Source organism: Lepisosteus platostomus, chromosome 7 (assembly GCF_059453375.1).
Source record: "Lepisosteus platostomus isolate fLepPlt1 chromosome 7, fLepPlt1.hap1, whole genome shotgun sequence".
Classification (NCBI taxonomy): Eukaryota; Metazoa; Chordata; class Actinopteri; order Semionotiformes; family Lepisosteidae; genus Lepisosteus; species Lepisosteus platostomus.
The window spans coordinates 50,606,090-50,632,737 of record NC_142617.1 but is presented as its reverse complement, the minus strand read 5'-3'; the positions used below and the strand labels follow the sequence as shown (position 1 = coordinate 50,632,737).

General features: G+C 45.1%; 1 protein-coding gene across 2 annotated transcripts in view; it reads left to right on the top strand.

Annotated features, from left to right (window-relative positions):
• The first annotated feature begins 1,927 nt into the window (after positions 1-1,927).
• The window catches only part of igdcc3 (immunoglobulin superfamily, DCC subclass, member 3), a 74,137-nt gene continuing 49,416 nt past the window's right edge, over positions 1,928-26,648 (top strand). Inside the window, exons 1-2 of one of the 2 annotated variants that reach the window (XM_088641037.1) lie at positions 1,928-2,270; positions 10,060-10,365. In XM_088641037.1, the coding sequence (XP_088497163.1) occupies positions 2,207-2,270; positions 10,060-10,365 (370 nt within the window). In that variant the 5' untranslated portion in view covers positions 1,928-2,206. Of the gene's footprint in view, positions 2,271-10,056; positions 10,366-26,648 lie in introns of both variants that reach the window. The other variant, XM_088641036.1, reaches the window with a different exon arrangement.

The window sequence follows — 26,648 nt, the reverse complement described above, 5'->3', positions numbered from 1 at the left end:
ATCCTGTACATAAATGAATGGGGGGACTACATTTACACACCTTCATTGATTAGTTTTATTGCAGAGGGTACAAAGGACTTCTTATAAATGTTTTCATATGAATTTGGAATTGGAACGTGAAATACCTCGCAGAGAGTAGAGAATTACTTTCCACCAGGGATCTCTCTTCCTTTCTTTCATCCTGACATGTTCGTGGAGGCATGACTGCCCTGTGACCTTACTGCAGTTAATTAGAGTAATTAGGCACAGTCCTTGGGTGCCCGCTCCCTGGCTTCCTCGGGCCACCGGCACGCGGTCTGTAGGAGCCTCCCGTCACCCGGCGGCTCGCGCGCGGGCCCGGGCAAGGCGCCCCCGAGGCGCGCGGAAGAGAGCGGCTGATGAGATGGGAATTAATAACCGTCGCACATCAAAGGCAGGGTCACGGCGCCGCAAAGGGCAATCACACGGATCTGAACACTACGGCTATTCAGCCTGACATTTGCCTCGCTGATTAAAAAAAAAACAACTGAAATATTCTTCATGTTGAGAAGGAATTTCACTTGGGGTTCCTGTCGCAGTGTTTTGAAAGTGAAAATACAACTTCCCTTAAGTTCATTATGTTATATGTCTTCAGTGGTTTTGGAAACAGAACAAAACATGTCCGTTTTTCCTTGAACTTCTGTATAAAACACACACTACATATCAACAGGCTTTTGTTTTAAGCCTGTGCTTTGGTATTTACTATTATCTCTATACCTATCTAGGTTTTGGTAGTATCTTTTCTGTTTCAGGTGGGTAGCTGCGTCAGCACGCGTAGGCTGCAAAGGAACAAGTAACAGGTTTATTCCATGCTGAAAAGAGAAGAAAGAAAACACAACGTTTCGGCCTTGGAGCCTTCTTCGGGGGTAAGAAAGCTTCTCTTCTGTTTCTGTTGTTTCTCTTCCGAAACAACGCAACGACCGCCACAGATGATATGAGTAATAATGATAATAATCATAATAATCTTCAGTATAAGCAATACCTCCCAGTGGGTACAGTTCGTGAAAGGCAGGGTAGTCCAGGTCTGGCCCTGAAACGCCCATGTTTTCCATTGTAACTCGGCTCTTAATCTAAATCAGATGCTTGGTGGCGTAACTGCAGCGGTCCTTCTGGGGCTGGCGTTGTGAACAGACACGCCGGCCCTCCAGGACCAGGACTGCGGACACGCGAGGCGGCGAACGAGGCGGGTGACCGCGCAGGGTCAGCAGATGGCGCCCTTCCACAGGTTCTGAACGTTTTTATTCGCTCCAAGTTCATCCCATTTGTATCCCTAACGTTTATTTATTGCTCGAACTTAAAATCATAGGTCGCCACCGCACAGATGCGAAGCAAGAGCATCTATATTGCTGAAACGGCCATTTCATTTTTATGGAATCTGGCACGACGGGCTAATACAATCCCCTCGGTCGCAGTCCCTAAATATATAAGAACACGCCGCTTTCACTAAAAGGATACATTTTTCTTTTTTATGCGCTGTTGCTGTTTGACCATATCTGTTCTATACATAATAAACTGTTATCCGTTATTGTAACTATAAACCGTGACTTCTCACCTGAACGGACAGTAGACAATGGCTGCTGTTTATCGTAGTTCTGCAATAACATTTCATAGTTTCGCTACAATTTCAGAATGCATTACATTTTTATATCGTTCTTTTTCGCTGTCTTGTTCAAATTATAACCATATATAACTGTTGCTTTAGATTTAAATACACCAACCCTGGTTTAAATCTAATTTTAACATATTTAAGATCAGCGAGCCGAGATTTCGTTGGGGGGGCAGTTAAAATATTTTGTATTTCGTGTTCCCCACCTTTGGAAAAAGAATACATCTAAAAATGTCAACGATGGATACGCTAGGTTTGTCTTTAAAGTGGTTGGGTCTTTTGTTCCCCAAATGGGGCCTCTGAAGACAGCGAGAGAGAGAGAGAGGGGGGGAGGAGAGAAGGAGCGAGAGAGAGAGAGAGAGCGGCCGGGCTGATTGCGGTGCGAAAAGGCAGCGATGTGGATGTGGTGTTTTGAGCAGGGAGAGATGCTGACAGATCGCTGATAGATGTGCAAAATGGCGCAAGCACGCTCCAGCCCTTCGGGCGACCAATTGTTCTAGCTCGGAACATGAGGATATAGCTGCTTCTTGTTTTTCGCTTCGCTTTTGTTTTCAGCCTGATATTTATTTTCCAAGTGCTTCAATGGCTCGCAAACGCTGCTGTCTGGATTCTTGCTTACTTGGATTACTTCTGAGCGCGCTGGTCGGTGAGTGCTCTTGGTGACACCTTTTGGGGTCTGTGCCTTGGCGTGTATCTGTCTCCCACTCGTGTAGCGATGGTTGGTCACGCAGTACGTTACGGTGACCGGCGGCCAGCTTGACCCAGACATTGTGACATATCGGAATGTCACAGGGAGCTGAGAAACGCTTTTATTCCCCGTGTGTGGGGGGTTTAATTTGGGTAACGTACCCAGGAGCGCCTAAGAGCATTCAATCATTGAGCTGCTTAAAACTACCCTTTGAAACTGTTTAACTTGCCGTGGTTAGCAGACGGTTGTTTCTTCCTGATGCTTGTAACCGAGGGGCAGAGCGACTTGGAAAACTAGCCTCTGCCACATTCAACTCCGCGACTGCTTTCGCTGAATTCCCCCCCGTCCCGTGGCCACGCGTGAGGGTGTTTGATACGAGACCGCGTCTGTTTTGATTGCGGCTCCGCACATGCTCCTGTCAACAAGTTAACCAAAGGGAACCGTGCCAAGATCGGCGAGGCCGGCTCGTACCGAACACAGAAATGAGAACTGTTCTTGAGGATTTACTGTATATCTCGCCTCTCGCGTCTCAGACTGGCCAGACCTGGGCTGTGTGTGGTTTTCTGACCCGATACTCCCCTCTTTCTGTTCGTCTTAGCACAGCTGGGATCGCGATGGAGCGGAAAAATAAACGACTGCTCTTCATTGGCAACACGATTGTAGTATAGTTTTAAAGAGTCTTCACGGGTATGCACTTGACCTACAGGCTGCATTAAAATAATCTAGTCGGAGTTGCTTTGTACAGTACGGGTAATTGCACTTGTCTGTGTTCGTGTTTTGAACCCAGGGTTCAAGTTCACCTTGTACGAACTATTCAGAAATCTGTGCTGCATGGAGCCTGAATTCGTTTTCGGCTTACCCAAATGGGAGCTTGAATTTATGAATTCGTACCTGTGCATTTTTATTTCATAACAGACTGTGCGGTGTTTTGTTTCCCGGCGAGGTGAGTCTTAAAGCGGTGGATAGTCGGGTCCCGAACCGTGGGTTTGAGTTTGGTTCGTCCAGCTAGACGTTTTTTTACCCTTAAAAATGCACGCTCTGCGTCTATACATGAAAATGGGGTTGAAATCTCTCCGACCAGCGATGCGCAGTCGCCTCTGTTGATGGGTTAGCCGCGGTGTGCTTTTTCAAATCTAAAATACTATTTTGTGCAGCTTCATACAGTAGTAACACAACCTTAAAATAGTAAGAACATGCTTTTAATAATATTAACGCGTGGGGTGTGTAAGAAAGACTCTTTCCATTCAGAGGAGCCGGACGCGCTGTTGCTTTCAGGATTTTCATTTTTAACAATATGGGTGTACATGTTTCATATCGTTTGATCTCTGTCTGTGGTCCCTGTTTTTATTAAGTTTGACTTAGATCAACGTTTCCAACGCCTTTTCCCGGGTAAACTATAGCTGTTACCGTATTTCCGAATATTGTGGAAATGAATGATTTACGGATGGGCTGAAACGTACCCCAGGGCAGCCTGCCTGCTCTCTGTGACAACACACCGTACGCGCAGGAGGGGGTGTGTGCCGGTGCGCCGCGGGTTGTGAAATATCCCTTCTAGTTAGGAATTTGTGTTGCACTGTGTGTGCTGAGAGTCTAACTACACAGCTGCGTGCCTGGCTTTTTAAATCCTATAATAATCCTTAAATTGAATATGGAAACGCTAGGCAACACGTACAGTACGCCAAGTTCATAGCGCGCATCTTTGAGAAATTATTTTGTTTTCAGGTGAGGGGTAATTGCTAGGTTTAAGATTCGTTACGACGAAGAAATTCTCAGATTTTCCTGCTTCGTTTGTTTGGACGTCTGCAGTAAATTCTGCCTTTTTAGTTGTCGTTTTGCATTTAGGACTATAATGAGATCGCGTTTATGTTGTTGGAATCGAAATCCCTTCGCTGAGTAAGTCGTTTTTCAATGGAAAAGTCCGGTTTAGCCTGGAATACAAAGGGATAAGGGGAGGACTGTAAAATCTAGTTGTGGGTTTTGTTTATACGGTTATCTGTTTTTTATTGTTATTTGGCACATTTCCTAAACCCATCTGAGTGAAGTAGCAGCTCAAGGTACGGCAGGAGTACCCCACCTGCGATTTGAAGCCTCAACTTTCAGCTACGAGTCCAGAACTCAAGTTGCTAGTCCACATACTGTACATTCAGCTCCCCAGCTCCTATCTACCCCATCTGCATGTATTATCTTTTTATAATGGAGAGGTGGTGTGCATTCTTGGTCATTAGTCTCTACATTATCGGGTTGAAAAGGACAGATTAAATGTCAGGACTGGGTCTCTCCCACTTTTTTTAATTTCCTGGTGTTCTTTGTTCTGGGTGATTGGCAGTTTTTGTCTGTCGACGCGAAGACGGCTTCTCTCAGCCGCCGGCTGGTATGTTGTGTGAGGAGCCCAGTAGCGCCCATGCTGTCGTTGACGTGTGCATGACTGTGCTTCGTCGCATATTTCAAAGATCTCCTTCCGTAATTGAGCGATGTCTCTCAGAGCCATTTTTAATAAGCCGTGTAAATATACGGAGCTGTCCAATCTCGAGAGGGTTTATTAGGTCTTTTTTATAGGATTGGATCAGTGTCTCTTAACTCCTGTCTTTGGGTGGGTGGATGGGAGGGAGAAGCACATTCCACCAGCTTTTCTAGCAATTGAGATCCTGCCTTGGACCGGGGCAAAAAGTTCAGTTGCTTTAGTTGAGTGGACATATTATCAAATGACACCGTCACGTGGGATGAACATCCAAGAAGATCCCAATTTCCCGCTGCCCTCAAGTCCTGGGGCCGGAATCTTTCACTTGTGGGCTGAAGGAGCGAGGTGATGACGCGGGAGAGTTTGATCGCACTTGACCGCGCATCAGGGCTTCATCGTGGGTGTGCGGGCATGAGAGTTTGGTGCCATAAGAGCACGACGCCTTAGAGTGGTCTGTTTGGAGCCTGTCCTTGGCGTTTGCAGATGCAGTGACATCCACCCGGAGATCCCAGTTCCCTCCCTGCACGGTGCTCTTCCCGAAGCAGACACAGACAGGCTCGCGCCTTCTAGGAAACCCTCCTTGCCATGATGTCATCAGAGCTCTGCACATCCTCCCTAGTTATGCTTCCACCTTTGAGATCTAGAGTGGGAATTGTGCTCGGAAGTCCCGGATGCCGCACAGTGCAGAGGGCCTTGAAGGCATTCCTAGAAACTTAGCGTGGATATGTTTGAGGGATGACACAAGGGGGCAGTTCTACACACACTCAAAAAACAATTATTGTTTGGAGGAGCAGAAAGTACTGAGCCATCATGCTGTGGATCGTGATACCCCGGTGTGTCTGGAGGATGTTTTGTAAAGGGGCTCTTTGAGACTTCAGATACAGGCAGAAAGACTGGTATTACTGGCCTTTTCTTATTCCTTCTGCTCTGTTTAAACCAGCTGCAGGCCTGGACACTGCTTGCATGAAAGGCTTTAATGCTTCTGTTTCCTAAGGCCGCCCCATCATAAGTTATATTCTTGGGGATAACCTTTTTCTCAGAGTGAGAGATTTATTATATCTCCGCTAGCGGCACACTCTACATCTGCAAGTAAGCGTGTGTGTGCGTGTGTGTGTGTGTGTTTTTTTCCCCAAAGAGGTTATAAGCCAAGGTTCCGCTTTCAAGTTTCTTCAATCATAAATACATAAAAAGCACGCTACTCTTCCCTGTAGGAACTGTATTGATCAATGCATCATCCGAGGAGAGAGAGGCCTCTTTAGCCATCGTGTGCTGGAAGACCTTGTGCGCCCAGGGGGGTGCGGTGTGGGCTCGTCGGACATGTGTCGTGGGCGTGTTCACACTGCGCTGTGGCATCCTTCTCTGCTGCAGCCAGAAGATGCATCAGAGCAGCCTGGCGTGTTGCAGCTGCAGGCTGGCAAGGGGCACTTTTTCTGATGTGCGGATTGTAGCATTTGCTTTTTACTTATCTTTTCTGGGAGAAACAAAAAAGACGTTCCAATTTCCATTGACGGTGATGTGTGTTTTCACAAACGGTGTGTGTGCGTATGTGGGGGTAAAGCTGAAAAAGGTGCTAATGGCAAAATTGCAAGCGTTTTTTTTTTCTTTCTCGTCATTAGGAGAAGAATGAAAGTGCATTAAGTACACAACAGATGCGCTTAGTGGCATACGAAGTGAATTTTAAATAAGACCCAGTGGGCCAGATGTGTTTTTAAGCTTCCGTCTGTGACACTAAGGGGAATAGATAGGGTCCTAAAGAGGCTGCGACTTTTATGGTATTTAAAATAAGTGGTTAATGAGATCTGGAAGTGTGCTGGTTCACATACATCCTGTCCGTGGGAGGAATCGCGCCATTTAGTTATGAGTTATGTAGGTAATTTCTTAATACTCTTCCCAAGAGTCAAATCGATGGAATATGTATGTACTGTATGCGAGAAGCTTTTCTTCTATGAAAGTGGCAAGGTCAGGGGTTGAAAGTATTCGTTGTTCTCCAGCCTAACTGGTAAAGTGGAAGGGACACAAAGCACCGATGCATCTCAGGGTGATTATCTTCTTTTGCTGAAAGAGGATAGAAAGGACCTTGTAATAAGTACCGGAACCCCAGGAGTACATTTCATTATGTATTATGTAATTATAATTATAAATAACAACATCATAGTAACGGAACAGTGAAGGTTAATTCCACACTGAAAAAGAAAAGGTTTTGCACGTACAAGGAAAGTGTCTGCAAGTTAAACTTCTTTGCTTATACACAGGGCAGAACTTTGTGACCTTCCTAGCAGTTCATTTGCTCTTTAGCTGAGTGAGGTCTGCGGTAGCAAAGGGATTGGAATACTTAAGCAACTAAGAATGTGTTTCTCTGATCTTATCCTTGTGTGCTTTATAATTCTTAATGTTATTAATCTTATTCTTTCTTTGTAATCTTATAAATCCTACTTATTTATATTCGACATGCATTTTATAACTTAATGGTGAAGTCTGTGTAGTTCCTACAGAAGTGAAGACTAATTTGAAAGTGTTGTGAAACAGCAGCAGGGCTCATCACTGTTAATCTGTGACTGATGGAATGTGTGCAGTTCTGAATTAAATCAGTTTGGAGCATAGTCTGGCAGCTCAAAATTCTGTATGTTAGGGAAAAGAATCTTTTACCAAAAGCCTGAAAAAATGTTTAAAGTAGAATTCCAAAGCATAACACGCATATTTAATTGAACATTGAGGTGTTTTTTTTAAACAGAACTTTGCCTCTACAAAACAAACGCTTTGTTAGTCTAGACAGTGGTCTGCTGTGCTGGACCAGCTCAGTGCTTGAGCTGGTGTCGGATGCACTGGGCACTGTGGAGGTGAGGTGAAGAACTGCCAGCAGGTCAGAAAGTTGTGCACGCAGGCAGGCAGCCAGGGTTGGCTCTTAGATCAGATTTCTGCTCTGCGCTCCCGGCAGCACTTCCAGAGGGCCTGTGCTCTCACACGGCCAGCCCAGGGCTCGTGCTGAGGTCATGTGAATCCTTTGCCCCTTTTTAAGAGAGCCGGTTCTTCCTCTGCTCCATGTCCGGGGTGTACGGTGCTGTGCCAAGACTCCTTTGCTCCGAGGGATGAGCAGCTCTCCAGCCCTCACACACTCTCTCCAGTTGCTGTTCTAGCAGCGAGGCATGGGGACGAGGCTGGGATTCCCAGCTCCAAATTCTCCCACCCTAAAATCAATTGGGAATTCCATCCTAAGAAGGATGTGATTTGCCCACCATTTTCCTTTATCCTTTAACCCCAAGTCTGCAGATTGTGCTGCTTCTGACAACGCAGAATCAAGAGAACTTTTACAGATGTCTTCTTCATTTCCCTTGGTATGTTAGAACGACCTGCACATTCGTTTGTGGGTTAATAGCTTATATCTGTTTTGGCGATGGGTGCAGCAGTCATGACTGACAGCCCAGAGCTGCTCCTCCCACAGCAGAAGCAGCATAACTGTGACATTTGTGCTGCATGACTTCCTGGATGGGAGCTGGTGGGGATCTTCTTCCCTTGAGGATGGCATGAAGCTGCAGTGGGGTAAACAATCTCTTCGTTAAGCTGACAGGGGGAGAGCAGGAGAAAGAGAGGATTTGCTATGCAGTTGTGTCAGTAAATTGTGAGCAACGGGAGTATTTAGAAAGGTGACTTTCAGTTATTTGATCTTGGCGGTGAACTTGGGTCTGTGCAGCACTTGAAGGGAAGGCTTTCCGGCTGGAATGTGAGTGGTGATGTCAGAGGTCACCATCCCCCTGGCTTCATCCAGATCCAGAGAAAAGAGGCAAAAGCTCCAGACCTCAGTCGGAAGTCCAGGGCATTGAAACCTGATATCCTGCTGCTGTGATCAAAGTTCCTTAAAGTCTTGCCTAATGAAGATGCATCTATCTGAGGTGCTTAAGACTTTCTTCATGTTTTAGATCCTGGGAAGGTTTTACAATTTGCAATCAACTTCCCTTCCCTTTTCCTCAGATATGCATTGTTTTTTCAGGGGGCTGTGTCAGAGTGGAGGCGAAATGCACATCATGACTAAGGTCTCCTTAGTGCTGTAGATTTTGCCTGGTAGATTTTATAGATTATGTGCAGTCCCCTCGATGAGCTGAGATAAAAGTGAAACAAAACAAAATATCAGTACTGTGTAGATCAATGGAAAGTCACTGCAGATTTGAAAAAAAAATCCAGACATAAACAAAGCTGTGCACTTTAACCAGTGAGTGAGACTCAATCTTGACTCACACTGGCTGAGGACTGAATGCTAATCTTGCATGTTTTTAGTGGCTTAAGAACCATTTATCGACCAGTATTCTTAGACTTCAAGTCATATTGTTTTACAATATTGTTTTGCCTTCTGATCTCAGAGACCAAATGCTTAATGGCAACTTAGGGAAAACCCCTTTCCTGGGAAATGATGCACTGTTGTCCCCAGCCTTAGTTTCTCCTGGTGCTCAAGACACAGCTCTGAAGGGGAGGGTTTCAGATGTGCTGTCTTTGTTGTCCATGATCTGACAGCACGTTTGCTTGGTATCCAGAGCCCTTGAACACCAAGGTGTTTGTGTAGTTTTGACAGCTCAGTTCAAACTTCAGGTTGGTGACCTGGGATCCTTTGAAACAGACACACAAATATGCAGATCTGTTGCATCACACAATGAGTCGCCTTCAAGAATTGATTAAAAACTGCATAACCTTCCCTCTCATGCTGGGCTGTGACCTTGCTCTCTGTTTACTCAGCGAGAAGATAGAAAGTGCATAAGTACAGAGGCATCCCCTGTTTTTTTTTCCGAGTGCAGGTTCTTACGTGAAGTCTGTGCAGTTCGTGAAGCAGGCATAGTCCATCCTTCTGTGGCATGTGGCCGTGGTATCTAACACGGGCTTATCCACGGTGTGGAATGAAATCACAATCGGGGAATGGCTGCGTTCTTTGTGAAAATACGTGAAGCATGTTTTGTTTGCCTTGAGTAAAATCCATGTGAAGTGCAGTTGTTTGAACCCAAAACCTTGTTCTTGCCTTGGGCAAAACCACACTGAAGTGCTGAGGGCGATTGTTTTTAAGGCAGAGAAAGCTGTACGTGGAGAGCAGAGGCTTTACAGCTGTGTACATCTAAAGGCTTTCACGTATGAGCTACCAATAAGACTGCGAAGAAACCTCAAAAGTCAGTCTTTGAGACTGAAAAGTCTTAGAAGTCCTTGATCCTAGTGGAATGTGTTCCAATTCCTCTCCTGGAGCATGACTCTCTCTCTCCAGGCGGGGGCGCTGTGGAGTAAGTGCCTGACTCCTTGCACTGTGTTTTGAAGCAGGTGTGAGTGCCGGTGCCGAGCTGTCCTTCACGCTGGAGCCCAGCGACGTCATCGCGGTCCAGGAGCAGCCGCTGATGCTGCACTGCCAGGTGGACGGCATCCAGCCAATCACGATCTTATGGAGGCGGAACGGCGGCATCCTATTGGAGGACGGGAGCAGCGGCACGTTCGCCAACGGCTCCCTGCTCATCGGCAGGTTCCAGAGGAGCAAGGCGGACGGCTCGTCGGACGAAGGGGACTACGAGTGCGTGGCTCAGAATCACTTCGGGCTGGTGGTCAGCCGCAAGGCCAAGGTGCAGGCTGCCAGTAAGTAACATCACTGCCCTCGTTGCTCTTGTAGGAAACCGCATTGTGGTTGGTCTACAGATAGATGATCACCTATCCTGGAACCTCCATCAGCATCAGCCGTGATGCAGTAGGGAAAACAGAAGATAGAAGGATGGGCTGTAGTTCTTCTTTTAAACTTTCATTCCTCTGATTTTAAACATACATCCCTGGTCCAGTCTGTGGCCCATGAGATCTTAACTCAAACTCACCTTTTTCCTGGGATTGTTGTCTGATTGCCCTGCATTCTATCTTGTAATTTGTTTTCTTGACTTTTCATTGTATTTTTGTAGTTTTCTTCATCACCATATTCAGTGTACTTGGGTTTGGAAAGATGCTTTATGTATATAATATATGATGAGATAGATTATTATGAATTGAAGTGAACCTTAAACTCATGGAATTGTGTCAAAACATAGACTTAAAAACAGCGAAAATGAGAGAGGACTGTTTACCCACATTCCTGTTACTGGAAGGACCAAGCTGTCTCCCACATTTGATCTTCATTCATCAGGGAGAGCTGATTTCCAAACTGGCTGGCCTCCTGTTCCCAGATTTAATTGCTTTAATCCACCACAAGCATCATTAGGAGCCTGGTGGTTCATACATGAATCTTTGACCTCTAGGACAGGTCTAATGATACTCAGGTGAGACTCATTAAGCTCACAGTTTGCCCCAAGTGGATTAGCAGTCTTTATGATGGGAGTCTAATCAGCTAAATAATTGGGTTTAAGATCAGGAGTTTTTGTGCAAATAATTGACACAAACATAACGGCCTTGATCCTTTTGTGTGCAGTGTGTTCAGTTAGGCATGAAGGCACAACACGATCTTCCCTGGCGCAGGCATCTTCTCCTTTATGACTGCAGCGTGCACAAGAGAGTGGACAGTGGTTCCGATGTTGTCCACAATATCATGCCTCTTGGCAATCCTGGGGTTCAGGCTCGGGTCTTGTTCACATCTGCCAAGCAGTTTGAGAAGCGCCGGGGATTGTGAGCTGGTTTAATGGAGCAAGTAGGCTGGCCCCTTTTTTCCTTAACTTTCAGAGCTGTTCACAGCTCCTTTAGCTGGAATAATAACTCTAGACAGATTGCCTTACCTCTGAGCCTGGAGAAAAAAAATGAAAATGTCAGATTGTGAGGAAGAAGTTTAAAAAAGCATTACTGTAACTGTCAGGAGCTGCTGACTCCCTGGGTACCTTTTCTGTGGTCACTCTATATTACTTTCTGAATTGCTGGCTTTGGTATTTAAAGTTCACTGCCTGAAAATGTTAAGGGTAACGCTAATGTTTTCCCCTATTGCTCATTGTTATTTCTGAAGAGTGTGCTTTGCAGTAATCAAACAATCAGGCGGGACACTGGATACATTTCTTTAGAATCCCTCTTGTGCATGTACCATTTCATTGAAAAATGACTTTTGTTATTTAAATCCCCAGATTTAGTCACTCAATTCATTCAGCGAGCCAAACAGTTGTGGCATTTCACAGTTTCTTCAAAGATCTCTAGGTAGATTTGTGCCACAACCAATAAGTCCTACTGCAAAGCTCGGGAGATGAGCCATAAGACAAAACAAATCCGACAATCAGCACTCTTAAAATAATATGCATTGCTAATAATGTGTACTAAACATTGAACGTTTTCGGCCACATGTTTTCAGTTTTTTTTTTTTTATGGATGTTTGACTGGAGGAAGTCTCCCTGTTGTGTATGCAAATGTTTCCAGTGATATGTCTGGGCTGGAATGGGTATAGGAACCCTGGCTTCTTGCTCTCGGTTTGCAGGCGTTCTCTGAACGGAAGCTCATGTTATTGTTTAATCAGACAAAGTCATGGATGATTGAATGGCAGTGCAGAAAAAATAAGTCCCCTTTGGGTACCTTATGGGATAGCTCGCAGTCTGAAGGTCAAAAAGAATGCATACCGTAAGCTGAGAAACAATCATTGGTCTCAACCTTACGATCCATTGTCTTGATCTGTGGACATGTGTTTGTTATTGATTGCTGGTATGTACACAAGGGCACTGTCAAAGAAAATAATTTGTCTTCGTAAATCTTCCCTGAAAAAACAATTGCATGCACACTCCCACTCAGGCACACTCGAGTGCCCCACTGAGAACACATACACACACAAGACATTTCTGCAACTTGACTTTTGCTTTCATTAAAGCCTGGATGACACAATTCAAGACTTGAGTCTTGTCTGTTGTGTGTTTCCACGTGGTAACTTCACCTGTAAACTGTTCTTTAGTTTGGATTTCATTAATGAAAAGAGACAAGAAAAAGTCATGTTAAACTCCCAGCTCCTCTCGTTTCTATATACTGTACTGCTGTGTCTCGTACTGGAGGCAGTGAACAGGATAATGACCCCTCTTGAATTGGCTTCTGTATTTGTGAAGACTTAAAGCTCAGTCTTGAAGGACAGCACACAGCATTCCCACTGGACATTACAAACCTTTTAAAATGTCACTAGGGAGTCTTTCTGAAAAGGTCAGGCTGTAGCTACATCTTTACACCTTTGGTTTTACATAGCAGAACGGTGACTTTCTGCCTTCTGCATGAGTGATGAATCACTCATAAACGGAGTGGAAACATTTGCCCTGGCTGAGATTTTGGGGGAGGGGGTCCCCGTTGTCAGTTGTTTATTTGTGACTGGTCCAATTTTACTGGACTAGTAAAACTTTTGGATGGGGGAGATGCCTGATACTCGTATTGTTAATATGCGATACACTTTCCATGACATTTCCAAGGCGATCTGTTCACCTTTGATGGTTTTAGCATTTAAGCCTTTTTCACAGATGAGGAAAATGCAAATCACCTTAAAGAGATGCTGATGTATTCATCAAAAAGAGTTTGTTGGGCTGAAGAAACCTGAAATGATCAAAGGCTGTGCTAACCCCCAGCTCAGGAGTGTACCCACACAAAATGGCGTCAGTATCGTGAATGGTCAGGTTCCCAGTGGTGATTTGAGGTTTGGTGGGTGGGGGACTTAAGACTTAAGCTTGTCTGCTGTGGTGGGTGACATACATTCATCGTGTTGTACCAGGTTTCTGAGCTGGCTGTGGAAGCCCCCTTGAACAGTGGAAGAGCTAATTTGCCCTGATGAGAAGGAAAAGTCAATGTTCCAAATCCACCAAAGTGCCTTATCTAGTGTGACGTGTTATTCAAGGAGAAGACAGGGAGATACAAGCAGCGCGCTGAGGAGTGACGGCCAACACCCCCACACCCCCCTGGGGGCTCAGCAGGGGCTGTGGGTTTGAAAGCAAAGGTCAGATTGACTGGGGAGGGTGCGGGGGGGGGAGCATTGAGCTTGCCTTTCAGGATTAAGACAAACAAACCTGGCCATGTCTCACCTGAAACTCGGCACCTCTGCTGGGGAAGAACTTTTTATCAGCACGCTAAAGCGAGATTTGTCTCTCTAGTTTAACATTTTTCATTAAATGTTTCTCTGGCAGAAGGTTCGGTTTATGAACTAATGCACCCTAGCAAATCAGAGAACAGAGTTTGTGTGTAAGGCAGTAATATTAAAAACAAACGATGAGCAGGGGGTCATAATAAGTAATAATGCATTTTCTGGCTACAGAAACCTTGCAGTTTTACAAAGACTTGGATGACCTGGACTTGTGACTGCTATTGATCAGCAGTCTCTGTACTTAAAGATTACTGATGGCCCTAGAGGTCACGGTCTGATCTCTTGACCTGCTGCAGAGCTTTCAAGACTGAGCTGTCCTTATTAATTATCGAAACCCTCACCCCCAACCCCCACACCACAGGAATCAAGTCCAACGTCTTTCATACCTTCTACCTGACTGATTCCACTTCACCTGTAACAGATGAGAAAGGTACTATCTGACATCTCAGGAGCCTTCTGAAGCAAAGTCTGGGGCCTGCAGACAGAGCGTTTTGTGTCCCAGCGTTCAGATGTGCTAATTGATGGCAACACTGAGTGACAGAGCTGAAGAGCTCTGAACATTGCTCTTCCTTCCACTGGCTGCTACACTCGAAGATGGCATGACAGAGAGAAACGTGCTTTAAAATAAATAAATATGTAACACAGAAATGTAGGTTAGGCAGAGATATATTAAACATTTAACTCATGTTTCATATAGTGGTGTTTTAAAATGCATCGGTTTCATGATATTATTGAGCTCTTGAAATATATCTTGTAGGTTTTACTGGGTTTTTTTTGTTGTAATTTTCTCCCAAAAGAGCTGTGAAATACTTTACATGCGTTATCTGTTCGCAATTGAGTATTCCCTGAATTTAAACCTGCAATCAATGACTTATAATAGCACCTTGAGACGTGCAGTTGAAAGGTAGTTTGATCTGCAAATCATTATATATCATAGGGGTCTTCTAAAGTGCACCTTGGGTATTGTTATCATTTGAAACAAATCCATTTTCTTTTTCATAAGCAAGTCAAGTTCATTTATCGTAACTCCCATCTGTTTTCTTCCCCTTATTCTTGTGCAGGGTGTTAAAATTCTGTGCCTTTTTCTTTCTCCTCTGACAGAGGGATGAATATCGTATTTCTGCAGAGGAGCTGTTAGCCGTGGTTCACCTGCAGTGAGATAGGTGTGTGGTGAAGAAAGGAGGTGAACGAATGGATCTTTCAATCAGTTGTCCTGGGCTTTCACCTGTGTGTAGAAAGGAAATTTGAAAAGACAGGAGTGTCAGTGACAGCAAGCTGCGTGGCAGAGGGGGATGATGGGATAGGACGGGGCAGCGATAGAGAGCTCATGCCTGGAGACAGATCGGCACAGGGCACAACTTTTTCATCAGAGGGGCACAAACAGAAGCAGAAAGTGCTCAGTAAGCCTCTAGCCCTCCCTTCCTCTCTCCTCTTCCTCCCTGCTGACCAGGCCGGGCTGTGGAATGTACTGTTACAAACCGTCCACAAAGGTTTGCCATAGAGACACTGTGGGGATTCTGAAAGGCAGGGTTAGTGCTGGACCCTGAGGTTTCCCTCGTCTCCGGGCTGGGGGGAGGCTCTTTGTGCTTCGGGCCTGGGAGAGAGTGGCTGTCAGTGTGGTGCCAGGGCAGTCATTGACCCCAGACTGGGATCCACTGCCCCTTTAACAAAATCTAATCCCTGAGTCAATAGTCACACCGCGCTCCCCATTCTTCCTCTGCGAGCTGCTGGGAAGAGTCTCTGCGGCAAAAGGCTGAGGCCCGGCTTTGTGCTCTTCGCTGTGTGCTGCCCGGAGGATCCGAGCGGATTTCTGGGAAAGCGCGGCCTAGGGCAGAGCAGCTGAGGGTGTCGGCCCGTTCCCCATCCATCCATGTAAAACAACCAGAAGTGAAGGGGTCTGGGGCCGAAACGCACTTTAGTGAAAACGTCTGCCTCGCAGCTCGAGCTGCGACTGATCAGTGCACTTCAGTGTATGGGGATTGCTCTCAGTTAAGGCAACAAGCTCTCTGTTACCTTGGTTTAACCTTGCGTAACTTTCCTAAAATACTGTTGTATCCCCCCAATCCAATTGCACACAATCATTTTTACCAACCTGACAAAAAACGCCAATATTCCTCCTTTTGCTTGTATTGTCTGTGAAATAGGAACACCCGAGGTTGCTTTGAATTAGGACACTTGGATGCTCTCCAAAAGTGTTTTGGAGCAGGATGCCAGGGTCCTTCAATCCAGGCTTCTTCTGATTGTGCCTGTTTGAGCTCGTCAAATTCTACCACCTGGGTCTGAGGGAAGGAGACAGGCGTGTCAAGGAGCAGCCCATGGTCAGGACCCCACATAAATGTGGTGTCCACACACTGCCTGGACACCTTGCTTCCCTGCGGTCCAGGAAGGCTTGTCCTGCCATCGTTTCATTTCTTGAAACAACCCAGTGCCGAATCCAGAGCTTGCATTTGGATTCAGGCAGCAGTGGGAGGGGAAGAAAATCACACACTCGTCGTTTTTGAAATAAGTGTTCTGTCTAATTAAAAAAACAAAATCCCACGTCTGTCATTTTCTCCACGAGTTAGAGGCCAGTTTCCATGGAGGAGGTCTTGAGAGGTTTGAAAGTAGCCTGATGCTGGAGCAGTCTGGCAGATGAGTGCCCCAGTCAGTCATGGTTCCGCATGCTATCCCCCGCCTCCCCGTCCTCCTATAGTGTGTCATTAAGAAGAAGAGGAAAAAAAGAGTTTCTTCCCCCTTAATTGAGGTGAAATCTAGACCCTGGCTAAGTGTCCTATAGATCAAAGGCCCTTCTTTATTGCCCTGGATTTGTCCGGATTGGTACTCGAGCTCAATTTGTAATTTAGGCAATTTTGGCTTCTTACAGATCCCTGGCAATTGAGCAGTGTCAGCTGTCAGCCGGGCCATGATGCAAGAGCTGGTGTGATTAGCGCAGCCTCTTTCTGGCTCCCTGCCTCCCCCCCCTCCTCTCTGCCTTTTCAGCGCGGAGATAAAGCCCCCCTCCCCTGCCATAAATTGTCGCCCTTATTTGCTGTCCCCTATTTCTGGGCTCGCAGTGGGGAGTGTATACAGCGGGGTCCCCCATCGCCTCCCTCAATCGCCGGCCCTTCCAGGAAACACTTTATTTTTGTAAATGTTATCTCTTTGATGGCTTTTTTTCATTCGGAGTTCCTCATTAGGTTGGGCTCAGCGTGTCACTAGGAAGCTTTTTATCATTTCAATGACCTTACGGGAGGCTTACAGTGGACCGGGCCAGCTCTTACTGATTCTCAAGGCATTGTTCCCTTGTAGGCCCGTCACCAAGCAACTGATTATAAAAGCCCTACAAAATGGCTTTTATGATCAATCGAAAAGACGAGCTTTTGTCCCTTTCTTACCATTAATTGGAAAGAGTTTAAGCTTTGTAAGTTATAATTTATTTTTTTGGTGTCCATTCAGTGAGTAAGACTGTAATTGACCTGGTTGGCTCTGGTATAGATCTGGAGATCCTGACTGAAGTGCAACTTGATTGCGAGATGAAACACTTAACCCAGAGCAAATGGGGAGAAGAAAAAGGAAGGTAAATGCTGAGGATTGTGAAAGCATGCAAAGTAAGAAGAAAGTAAATAGAAATAAAGTAAGAATGAGCTGATCCCATAGCTTTGCAAACAAAACTCAGCAAAATGGCATTCTGGGACAAGCTAGAGGCTAGTCTTTACAGGTGGTTCAAAAAACAAACACTTCAGGAAGGTTTTAATTATGGCTGCAAAATATCAGTTCTCTGGAAGGATTTAAAGTACTTTAGTTATCAAACTGAAGGATAACAGACAAAGGTGGTCTGTTTAAGGGCGAGAAAGTGCTTTGTGAAGGTCGTGTTACTAATAAAATCTCACATTTATCGCACTTCATTTCATTTGCAATGAGTGGAATCCGCATTTTATGAAGCTTGTCTACTGCTTTCCTAAACCAACTTTTGGAGAGTCATGTCGGCATGAGGGAACCTGATTTAAAAAATGTTATTTTACACGAACGGGCTGTGCAATCCCCCACTCCCACTCCCACTCCCACCACCACCCCCCCCCCACACAGGCTTAGAAATGCAGCGAGACAAAAGCTAATGTGACAATAAAAAACCAGTGCGGCCGATGTGTGTTTGTAAGATTGTCTGTGCAGATTAAAACAATACCCCTGAAATTCAAGAACGTGCCCATATGGGTTGTATCTCCCTCCTTCCGTGGCTGGAATGACAAAGAAGAGGTCATGTTGACATATAACCATCAAAGTGTTGCTGGACGTCGGGGGGGCTGCAGGAATTCCTCGGGCCGGATGGAGGGGCTCCTCACAGTGGGCCCCCCCGATCCCTGCTCCAGTCCGGCTCTGGTCCCGTCTGGATCACATGCCTGCCGACGGGCCACCGTCTCTCCGGCATTCCTTGATTAATGCCTCTGCTTTGTCCACCTTAAGAGGCCCCTCATTACGTGTCTTTGATGTGGCGTTTCGCACTTACCACTGTCACCGAGCTCAATGGCTAATTTTCACAGGTCAGGGGAGAGCCACAATAGATCAGAATACATTTGGAGGAAACAAATGAAATTGTGCTGCAACTGAGAGCACTAATTACGAGCTGGAGTAGCTTGTGCCACAGCCACAGCACAAAGGAGAGGAAGTAAGAGGCAGAAACGTTTCATTTACAGTGTGTGTGACAGGGGGGACAGGAATGGGCCGCAAGCTGTTGAAACGCAGGTTAACGCTCTGGGTATAAAGCATTCTGTAATGAAGGGTGGTGTACGAGATGAATGTCTCGATTGTGGCGCCGGCATGATTTTGTGTTTTTGCTACAGTGTGAGCTGGAACCTTTCAGATCCCTTTCAGCCTCCTTCTACTGGACTTGCGTGGCAGCCGATTAAGGTGGAGTATTAATTTGCCTGTGCAGTGTAGTGCACAGCTCTCATAGAATTCAGCTTCCCTCCCAGTTCATTACAGTGTCAGCAAAGCTAAAGCAATGATGTAGGACTGCCTTGATCTGTTAAGAAGACATATGTGTCTCTCGCTGCAATGTGAATAGTGTAGCGGAAATGGGCATTCTTGTGCTTTAAAGAGGTCTCCCAAGCCTTGTCTGAACAAGTGCCATCCATCCAGTAGCCCTTGCTCAGTTAGTGCTATAGTGTAGCGTGAAAAATACCTTGAGGTTTGCTTTGCAGTGTTTTACTCCATAAGGAGTAAACAGCAAACCATAGTGACTTTTGTGTGTGCAGTGTGTACATTTTTATTTTTTACTTGGAAAAAAAAAGATTCTTTGCCTTTTTTATTATTTTAGTGTTTTTTATTTTTTTACACTGCTCTGTCTGGATATAGGGATTAGAAACATAAATAAATAGTGATTTATTACTGTGAATGCCCTGATGTGATTAAAGATTCTGAAACATTCTGCAGGAAAACATAGATGATTAAGCTACAAGAGGTCAGCTAGATGCAATTGCGCTCGAAAAAGACCAAGCATTTCCCCTGTAAACTATACATGTTGATATGTTGCTCTACAGTTCTGTAACCTGATAAATTCCTCACTGCAGAAACCTGATATTTTCAAGTTGAAAGGAGGTTTCATACACAGTAAATAAAATACCTAGCTGTCTCTCATTTGGGAGCAACAAACCTGCAATTCTCCAGCATCTTTCAGCTTAGAAAATTACAGACAAAGGCTGGATTCTATCAGTTAAGATACAATTCCTACAAAGCCACCAAGGGCTCTGAATATGTTGCTACCTATGGTGATTCCTCTGTCTGATTCTTCTCAACTCTTTATGCTGCAGTGATTAAGGGGACAGTTCTGAGGGAAGCTAACTATAGGTATTCAGACTCTCTGTTGTTGATTATTAATGCAATTTTATTAAGAGGAAAGGGCAGTGTTTTGTGGAGCTGTCTACATTGCTGTGTGGGTGTGAAGTGTGTATGGAATTAGTGATGAGGTGAATGTAGGTCTTTTATATGGCTTGCTTCTGTCAGACACATTAGTGCAAAGCAGAGACTGGTCCCTTAGCTGCAATGCCTGATAATGGCCCCTGATCTGCATGAAGCTCCTACCAGGCACTAGATTGTCTGTTTTCAGTGGCTTTTAAACCCATTGCCTGCTGAACCAGGTTCCTCTCCAAGGTGAGCATCAAAGACCCAGAAACGATGGCATCAGGTGTTTCATCTGGTTTGATTCACTGTGCATCAATGCATCAAGCATTAACTGTATAGGACAGAGGGAAGCAAGGAGAATAATAGCAAACACAAGGCAGCAGCTGGGTGAATTCTGTGTGCTTTCAATTTTATTATCACGCCCTTGCCAGACTGCCTTCATTTACGAACCTTGTGACAGCACTTTTAAATTGCCTGTTTTATTTTGTCTCTTTTTCCCCCTTATTTACAGTATGCAGTTGAGCAGTTGTAAATGACATAGCAGTAAGCGTTGTCACCTCTGTACTGCATTTCACCTGTAGGGTTTATGAGCCTTCACTACCTGGCGCGGCGCTCTTGAGGATGCTCCTCAGCTGCTTTTTTTATATTTACCTAGATTTGTGCTAAAAGGCACAGCAGCCTAGTGCAGATCTTCAGTCAGGATCAGCAGCCTGTGCTACTCCACTTCTGCCCATGCCATGTGCTTCCCATGTGGGCTGGAAGGCTACAGTGAGTTACTTCCACCCTTTTCTGTCATTGGCAATACATTGTGTCTCGTTCCAAGAGAGTCTGATCTTGGCCAGCTTGAAAGATAGAGTAAAAGGCCACCAGACTCAGAGCTGCCTGGCCTTGGCCTCATTGTTTCTTATTGATAAGAAGCCGCGGTCTCCCATGTTGTATTTATGGATTTTCTGCACAGACATCCTAAGGGCTTTTCACATCTGGATCTAAGTACAGGGTTCCGGTTTGGAGGAGTGCAGGGTTGCGTTGGAAGAAGATCCTAATCATATTATGTTTTTGGATCGCATGTGTTTGTGTTTGCTGTTTCCTCTGTGAGGGTTCTGACCAGGTCTTCCCTGCGAGCGTGTGTGAGGATTTGTGAGTGTGAATTCTAAGTGTGTATTTCGGTGCACCTTTCATCCTTTCGCGCATTTCTGAAGCTGAAGGTCAGGCCCATCGCAACGCAACAAGAAATACCCGAGATGAAATGCTGCAGAAACAGGTTGGGGTGGGCCTATGGTGAAAAGGACTGCATGAGATGCACGCTAGATGAAAGAGACAGGGAGAAGAAAAGTGGAATGTCAGTTTCATATCCCCTTGCATAATGATTGTATTTGGCCCGTATCTGCCAGATTGAGTCAGTCAGACATACACTCGGCGCCAATCAAATCAAAGGCTCTTCTGTTGCTTAAAAACAATGCTGTGTCCTCGGGGGCTTCAGGAAGCAGCTTGCTTCTGCCTTCAGGCTTGCTAATCAAGGCAGAGGCGATGCTTTAGGTGGAGGGGGTGGGGGCGCCGGTTCCACCGTTTCCATGTCCTTTGAGAGGACCCGATTTGGAGACACTGCGGGCGGGGTGTCTCTATTGATCGGCCACGCTCCACACGAACAGATCAGCGGCCTGGGCCTGTTATTGTCCCGCTGGAAGTGGAGTGAGAACCCGGCTCGGTTATGTGATCTCGCCACGCGCCAGAGAGGAGCAGCGCGACACATCAGTCAAGGAAAGACCCCCCTTTCCCAGACCATCCTCTCCCTGCAACTTTACTCCCATCGACAGCCACAGCGGCAGCGGGCCTGCCACTTCGTTTCAGATGGCCTTTGACCGGAATTAAAGAGACATGGATCCCACAGCTGCTTCTCCAGGGGCAGAGGGCAGAATTCGCCACACAGCCTGAAGCGTACCCCTCTCACTGTTAATGTCGACACTAAACAGCTTCCAAAGGCATCACGGGTTTTATGACAGGTCCCTGCATTTTTCTTTGCTTCTACTCCTGGCACAAAGTGTCTGTCTTGCTCTGTGGACTGCTAGGCTCCATTATGTCTCAACCCCCTCCGGAGCTGAGGTCACGTTTCTGTTTTGTCCACCCAAACGGTTTAATAATCCTCAAACACAGATCCTCTGGTTTAGTACTCGCGCTCCTCCCTCTGCTTCCTGGGAAAGTCTCTCTCTTGTGACGCGTACGTTTTCCAGGTGTAGCCTCTCTAGCCAGAGGGTGGAACAAAAAGCCCGTGTGCAGTAGTCAGAGGGGTTCATCGGTCCTCCTTATCCGTGGGGCATAAGTTCCTGAACTATCTGTGAACAACACATGTACTGACAAAGTCTCCCCTACCACACCTTTTCTTATCGTATTTACCTTATGAATATACCTAATACAGCAAACAAATCAAGTCAAATGTGCCAAATAGCAAAAGTACATGCCAGAAAATAAATACAGTACTGCACAGAGTTGTGTTATAAAAGGGACCATTGTCCCTAATCTTCGGGAAGATTTGATGAGACTGCAGCACTGCACACGAGTGTGCACGATAATGGTGGGGAGACATTAATCCAATGGCACTGTGATTCTGAGTGGAGCCTCGGATATGGGCCTCTCAGAATCATCTAGAAGCTTCAAGAACAACTCTGTGGCGCCTCTGACACCGCGGATGTGCAAAACCGTGCATGGGCAGGAAGGGGTGCCAGTCCCTGAAAGGCCAGTTTCTCTCCAGCATCAGGCAGCTCAGGAATAATTGGAAGGTGTGGGGAGGGGCTGTATCCCAGAGCAAGCCCTGCAGTTTCTACAATAACAAATTGCACAACCTTTACAGCTCAATCAGGGAACTGAGCCATTGTATTGAAGCTGCTTGTAATGGATCCATTCAGTGGCTGTGACTGGACATCATGAGCTGTTCAGCCTTTTCATCATCCTATTGCATCTTTTACAGACCTTGTAAACCACATTGGGCCCTTCTTCTGTGGTATGGATATACAGTACAGGGCTGTTTTTATAGCTATTTTTATGAATTGACTTCTCCGGTCAACTGATGTCACCAACACAAAACAGTTCTAGTCTGAACTCTGCAGAGTTATTGGTCATTGAAATTGCAATTGTCAGGACCTCCAGTTAAAAAAAAATCCAGCTATAGATTAAGCCATAGTATATTTAATTTTCTGGTGCATTTGGAAGTTTCTGTGTAGCCTAGGGTTTCAAACCATAGAGCCGGAGGAACCCTGGAGTGCAGTTCTCATAGGGGATTCCCACTCTAAATCTCACTGCTCAGTGAGTCTACAGGGCTGTTGTCATCAATGGATACGAGTGCAGAAATAATGGCACAAAGCCAGGCACAGATTACTGAGCTCGCAGGGTATCAGAGCGCTGAATCTCAGAGTTCCTATGTGAACCTTTGCCTGATGCACACAGAAAATGCCCATTGTGAAAAAAGGGGTGTTCTGTCTGAAACAAATGTGGTTTGGAAGAGTCGAACTTGACTGGTTTACAAATCAAACGGCCTTTGTTTTTTTGCAATCGAATCTCATGCTTTTCTGTGCAATTTGGATTAAGTCCGTAAACAGCTCCTCTTTGCTTTAGGCATGATGGAATATTCCCTTTTCCTGCTGGATGAGAGGCAGGTCGTGTGCAGGCTGCTGCTGCCAGCCTTAACAGAACACGGGGAGACGACCTTTAGAACAGACTGGAGCAGTGAAACTGTTTTCCTTGTGTTACCCAGTGTTCCTGTGGTCCTCCCACCTGGTCATTTGTGGTTAAGGTCTTTATTTCGGAAGAAAACGGAGATGCACCACACCACAGCACTCCACTGTCCCCAGTCCTTCTTTATTTTCTTAATTTGTGAGTTAGCCCTAGAACCTGGAGCTGTATCTTTAGTATAGCTGAAATTCATAAAAGATGTGCCATGAGGAAGCCATTAATTTGGAGTAGAATACTGCCTTTATCACAGCCCCTGCCCCCCCATCTGTAACGTATGAAACAGGTTGCTGTAGAAAGGAACTTAAGGGCATGACCAATTGTTGAGTTTTTAGTCCCAGTCACAGATAGAAAAGAGACAGACATGAAATTTGCTCTCTTTTGGTTTTGCCTCTCTTGAAACATAATCCATCAGTTTGTTTATTGGGGTTTTCGAAAAGAATGTTTCATTTATCCCTGCTTGGGCTGCTTTGATGTCCCTCTCTTAGCAAGACAGATGAAAACTGAAATGTGTTCAGAGGAAAACCTCTGCAATTAGCAGTTTGTTTATGCTGCAGGAATGGCCAGGAATGGGGTCAAGCAGTGCAGTAGAATTGTACTGGGAGTCTTTCTGTCAGGAATGAAAAGGGGATGTTTCTCTTCACATGCCTTTCTCTGGATACAGTTTATGAATCTGCAGGCAGCTTATTCTGTAGCTGTGGGCTCCTGTGCAGTATCTCTTGTAACATCTCTGTGTAATTAGGGAATGAAGTTGCTTCTTTGTTTTTGTGAGCTTGTGAAGTCCAGACAAGCTAAGTGTTTGTAGACAGAACAGCAGATATACAGACAGGGAGATGGGAAAGGTAATGTATTGACCTGATTTGTAGCTGGATGAATGGTAACTTGTAGAGAATCTTACTTTGTTCATTTTTTGTTTCGATCACATGAGTGCTCACTGCTTGACATTTTATTTTGAAACTGACATGATCAAAAGTAAATAAAAATGCACATTGAAAAGCAGATGGCTTCTTGAGAGGTTATGAAAACACTGATATTGTTCAGTTTCTCTCCTTGGACATTTTGCTTAATTCTCTTTTCAGTGCACAAACATCTATTGTAAGATATTGTGATCTCAAATGGATTTTAACGGCACTGTTCTTAATTTGTCTTGAATTTAATGACTGCCTTCACTTTGTAAGCTTTCAGACAATGCTCTTCTGTTACAGTAGAAGTTTATTCTATTAATGACTGGGCTCCAAGATGCTCCTGTAGTATTCAATCAGGGTCACTTGTCAGCTTTAACATTCTGAATGGACAGTAATCTAGAACTGTAGCCTATTAAAAGCCAATAATATAATTTGTATTGATTGTCACCTTGTCAAGGGTGACCCTAAAGGTTTGTCCTTGATTTTAAAGACACATGGTTGGCAGTTTTCAAAGCCAGTTAATTACAGCTCAGTGGCTTTTGAAATTGGTCATTTATATTTATTTTTTTTACTTTGATTTCCATCCTTTCAATACAGGACAAAAATCCATCAAGTTGGAGTTGACCTCTTTAGATAGTGTCTGGTCTCCTACCAGAGTGCTGATGTCAAACCTGCCTGTCTATTAATCAGTACAGTAAACCCTTCTCCTCATGCAGTATTAATTATATATAAAAACAATCAATGGGAACAAATACCTGTCATACGTGCTAAATCTGACTGCACGCTGTGGCATGCGGATCCACCAATATCCTTGGTTACCCATGCATTCTAGAATCTCCAAAACTCCCACAGCTCCTCTCTCTCACCCTCTCTTGTTTGGCGAGCACTGAATGTCACAGCTGGCCGCACTGGTTGTGTTTTCCGCAGAACCGTCCAACTGAATGGACAGGTATTGGACCAATTTTTGTACTTTTTTGGTTAAAATCCTAACAAAGCAGTATGGCCGCAAAACGCAAGGTGTGCAGGTTTCCGCCTGAAAGCACTCAGGAGGAGAAAAAACCCCGGAAGGTTATGACATTATGACATTGTTCATCCAATGGCCTCTGCCGGTTAAGTCCCCTGCTTCCAAGTGTATCATCATTATTGACAGGCTTCATTGTCACTATTGAAATGCACGTGTTTAAGAATTTTTACTTACCATGTGTGTGGCTGTTCCCTTTTGTGTAATAATATGCAAATATAGGTATTAATGGTGACACTACATGGCTGTGTTCACTTGTCCATACTTATTACAAGGGGTGTAAAGTACCTCTGATACAGATTTGCCCAATGCACTGCTGTGGTGCTATGTAACCCAGTGATGGACAAGCATCTCCTGTACAGTGTGAATGTCTTGTGTGCGTCCGCTATGAATTTTTCTTGTGAAGGATGCAAGAGATAAAGCTTTCTTGCAGGATCATTTCGGACTTCTGGCCATTCCAGCTCCGGCAGAAATTGACTTTTTTTGTGGAGGGAATGCCTGGCTCCTGGCCAATGACAATAATGACCTGGCATACTAGAACTAACAGACAAATAACACTTTTGCAGCGTGGGGTAATTACACGGCACACTCTCAGCTGCACTCCTCAGAACCATTCATTCAGGGGCAGCCAGGAAAATGTCTGTGAGGAAGTGTGTGACTGTTGTGACAAGGTCACTGTGAAAACATGAGTGACAGAGTGACATTTGGAGAGCATGACTACAGTGGCTTGGCTGTGGATTTAAATAGGTAGGTTTGAATCTGTGGCTTTTGAAATTAAGATGAAGTGGAGACAGCTGCTGCAAAATGAAGGAGGATATTTTTTCCCCCCTCTGCAGCAAACAAGCTCCATACCAGAGGTGCTGAGAGGAATGTGGGCCGCAGAAAAAAAATGCAGCTGCCAGTCAAACAGCAAAAAGATTATTAGAATGGTCTTAAATGGCTTATTGTGGGGCTGAATAAATCATCTGTAATGCCACATGATGCTTTAGTCTCCTCTTTTTAAATGGCCTTCTATTTCAAGGTATTGGGTTTTCATCTCAGTCCATGAGGAAATACCAGTACTTATGCACATAGTCTGTAGAGAAATGTTCCTAAAACTGGGTATTCTTAACTTAATAATTTTCTTCTGGTCACACGGTAGCACAGTAGTCTAGTTTAGCCTTGGATGATGTCTGTTGAAATTTGGTTCCTACTGAACATTTGTGTTATTGTACATGAGGTAGGGGCAGAATAATAAAATGTTTGCAGCTAGACAGCAAAAAGCACAAAAGCAATGTACTGTGGAAGGAGCACAGAAAAAAGACGTGTTGAGCTGTCCTCCCATTGTTGAGCAAGGCGT